This window comes from Portunus trituberculatus, chromosome 6, assembly GCF_017591435.1.
Source record: "Portunus trituberculatus isolate SZX2019 chromosome 6, ASM1759143v1, whole genome shotgun sequence".
NCBI classification, from domain to species: domain Eukaryota; kingdom Metazoa; phylum Arthropoda; class Malacostraca; order Decapoda; family Portunidae; genus Portunus; species Portunus trituberculatus.
The window spans coordinates 588,889-591,388 of record NC_059260.1 but is presented as its reverse complement, the minus strand read 5'-3'; the positions used below and the strand labels follow the sequence as shown (position 1 = coordinate 591,388).

The 2,500-nt window shown below is 50.0% G+C and overlaps 1 protein-coding gene across 2 annotated transcripts in view; it reads left to right on the top strand.

Moving 5' to 3' along the window:
* Positions 1-2,500, top strand: part of LOC123516420 (E3 ubiquitin-protein ligase RNF220-like) — a 55,601-nt gene that overhangs the window by 52,006 nt on the left and 1,095 nt on the right. For both annotated transcript variants that reach the window (XM_045275688.1, XM_045275694.1), the window contains exons 4-6: positions 529-696; positions 1,199-1,307; positions 2,307-2,500. The exon at positions 2,307-2,500 is cut by the window's right edge and continues 135 nt beyond it. In XM_045275688.1, the coding sequence (XP_045131623.1) occupies positions 529-696; positions 1,199-1,307; positions 2,307-2,500 (471 nt within the window). The remainder of the gene's footprint in view (positions 1-528; positions 697-1,198; positions 1,308-2,306) is intronic.

Here is a 2,500-nt window from a genome sequence, read left to right as displayed (position 1 = left end):
TTAAGTTAGGTTAGGTTAGATTAAAGATAGCTCTAATTAAAGATAGCTCAAATTAAAGATAACTCTAATTAAAGATAGCTCAAATTAAAGATAACTTTAATCAAAGATAGCTCAAATTAAAAGATAGTTCAAATTATAGTTAGCTCTAATTAAAGATAGCTCAAATTAAAGTTAGATTAAGTTCTCCTCTCACTTCTCTCTCTCTCTCTCTCTCTCTCTCTCTCTCTCTCTCTCTCTCTCTCTCTCTCTCTCTCTCTCTCTCTCTCTCTCTCTCTCTCTCTCTTTTGAGTGAGTGAGTGAGTGAGTGTGTGTGTCTCCCTCCTTTACTCTCCCTCCCTCCCTCTCCTCTTCTCCCCTTACTCTCCCCTCTCCCTCTTCACCCATAGTTACTCTCCCCCTCTCCCTTTACTCTCCCTCACTCTCCCCTTTCTCCCTCACCTCTCCTTTACTCTCCCCTCACTCTCCCTCTCCCCTCTCCTTTCCTCCTCACCTCTCCCCTCACTCTCCCCTCTCTTTTGTCACCCCCAGGAGTTCCGGCGAGTACGGGGCAACAGGGAGGTGAGGCGGCGGCGGCGGGGGCGTGGCGGCGGCGGGGGGGCGGGAGTGGAGGTGGTGTGCCCCGTGTGTGGAGTTCGTGAGGGGGACGCCGAGGTGGAAGGTGACATCCATCTCCACGTTGACGCCTGCCTTAGAAGGGTGAGTGGAGGGAGAGGGAGAGGAGAGGAGAGGAGAGGAGAGAGAGAGAGGAGAGAGGGAGGAGAGAGGGAAGAGGGAAGGGAGATGGAGGAGGGAGGAAGAGGAAGAGGAGAGGGAGAGGAAAGAGAATACGAAAAGAAGAAAAGAAGAGAGAGAGAGAGAGAGAGAGAGAGAGAGAGAAAGAAATATTTGAAGGGAAGAGAGAGATAAAGAAAGAGAGAAAAATGTTTAGAGAAAGAAAAGAAAGATAACAGAGAGAGAGAGAGAAAGAAAGAAAGAAAGAAAGAAAGAAAGAAACAGAAAAAAGGAATATCTACATCCCCTCTCTCTCTCTCTCTCTCTCTCTCTCTCTCTCTCTCTCTCTCTCTCTCTCTCTCTCTCTCTCTCTCTCTCTCTCTCTCTCTCTCTCTCTCATCTCCTTTTCTTCCACTTTTCCTCCTCCTCCTCCTCCTCCTCCTCCTCCTCCTCCTCGTCTTGTAACATCTCATCTCCTTTCTTTCAGGTGGAGGAGGAAGGAGATGAGGTGGAGGTGGAGGTGGAGGAGTATGAGTGGTGTGGAGAGACAAGAGTGAGGGCCACGCAGATGCTCAGGGCGGAGGGACAGTTGCATGGTGAGTAAATGAGTAAATAGGGTGAGTAAGAGTGAGTGAGAGTGAGTGTGAGTGTGAGTAAGGGTCAGCAAGGGTGAGTAAGAGTGAGTAAGGGTGAGTAAGAGTGAGTAAGAGTGAGTGAGGGTGATTAAGAGTGAGTGAGTGAGTAAGAGTGAGTGAGGGTGAGTAAGAGTGAGTGAGAGTGAGTGAGGGTGATTAAGAGTGAGTAAGAGTGAGTGAGGGTGATTAAGAGTGAGTAAGAGTGAGTGAGGGTGAGTAAGAGTGAGTGAGAGTGAGTAAGAGTGAGTTAGGGTGAGTAGGGTGAGTGTGGTGGTGAGGTGAGTGAGTGAGTGAGGTAAGTGAGTGAGTGAGTGAGTGAGTGAGTGAGTGAGAGTGAGTAAGAGTGAGTGAGTGAGTAAGAGTGAGTAAGAGTGAGTAAGAAGAGTGAATTAAGAGAGTAAGTAATGAGTAAGTTGTGAGTAAATCCACATATACCCAGTTATCCAAACCTAGTCTAACCAACACCCCCCCCCACCTCCACCTTTTTACCTCCTCCTCCTCCTCCTCCTCCTCCTCCTCCTCCTCCTCCTCCTCCTCCTCCTCCTCCTCCTCCTCCTCCTCCTCCTCCTCCACGTAAACCACCCCTCCACCTTTTCCTCCCTCTCTCATCTTTCCTCCACATTTCCCCTCGTCCTCTTCCACCTCTCTCCTTCCTCATCTTCCACCTTTTCCCCTCCTCCTCCTCCTCCACCTTTTACCCCCCTCCTCCTCCTTTTACCCTCCTCCTCCTCCTCCACCTTTTAACCTCCTCCTCCTCCTCTATCTTTTACTCCTCCTCCTCTACTTCCTCCACTCCTCTTCCACCTTTCTCATTTTTCCTCCATCTTTTCCTCTCCTCCACCACTTTTTATCTCTCCTCTACCACCTTTTCCTCCTCCTCCTCCTCCACTTTTTATCTCTCCTCCTCCATCTTTTCCCCCTCCTCCTCCACCTCCTCCACCTCCTCCACCTCCTCCACAGCACTGGGCACGCGGGTGGAGCGAGGCAGCGAGGACGAGGTAGTGGAAGTCTGCGAGGATGAAGTGGAAGCATTTGGACCTCCACAATTTACAGACTCTGATCTTCCACCTTCACTCGTCTCCACTTACGAGGAGACTAGTGGAGAGCAGGGTGGAGGACAGGACACGGTGGAGACTACAGTGGAGGCTACTAAT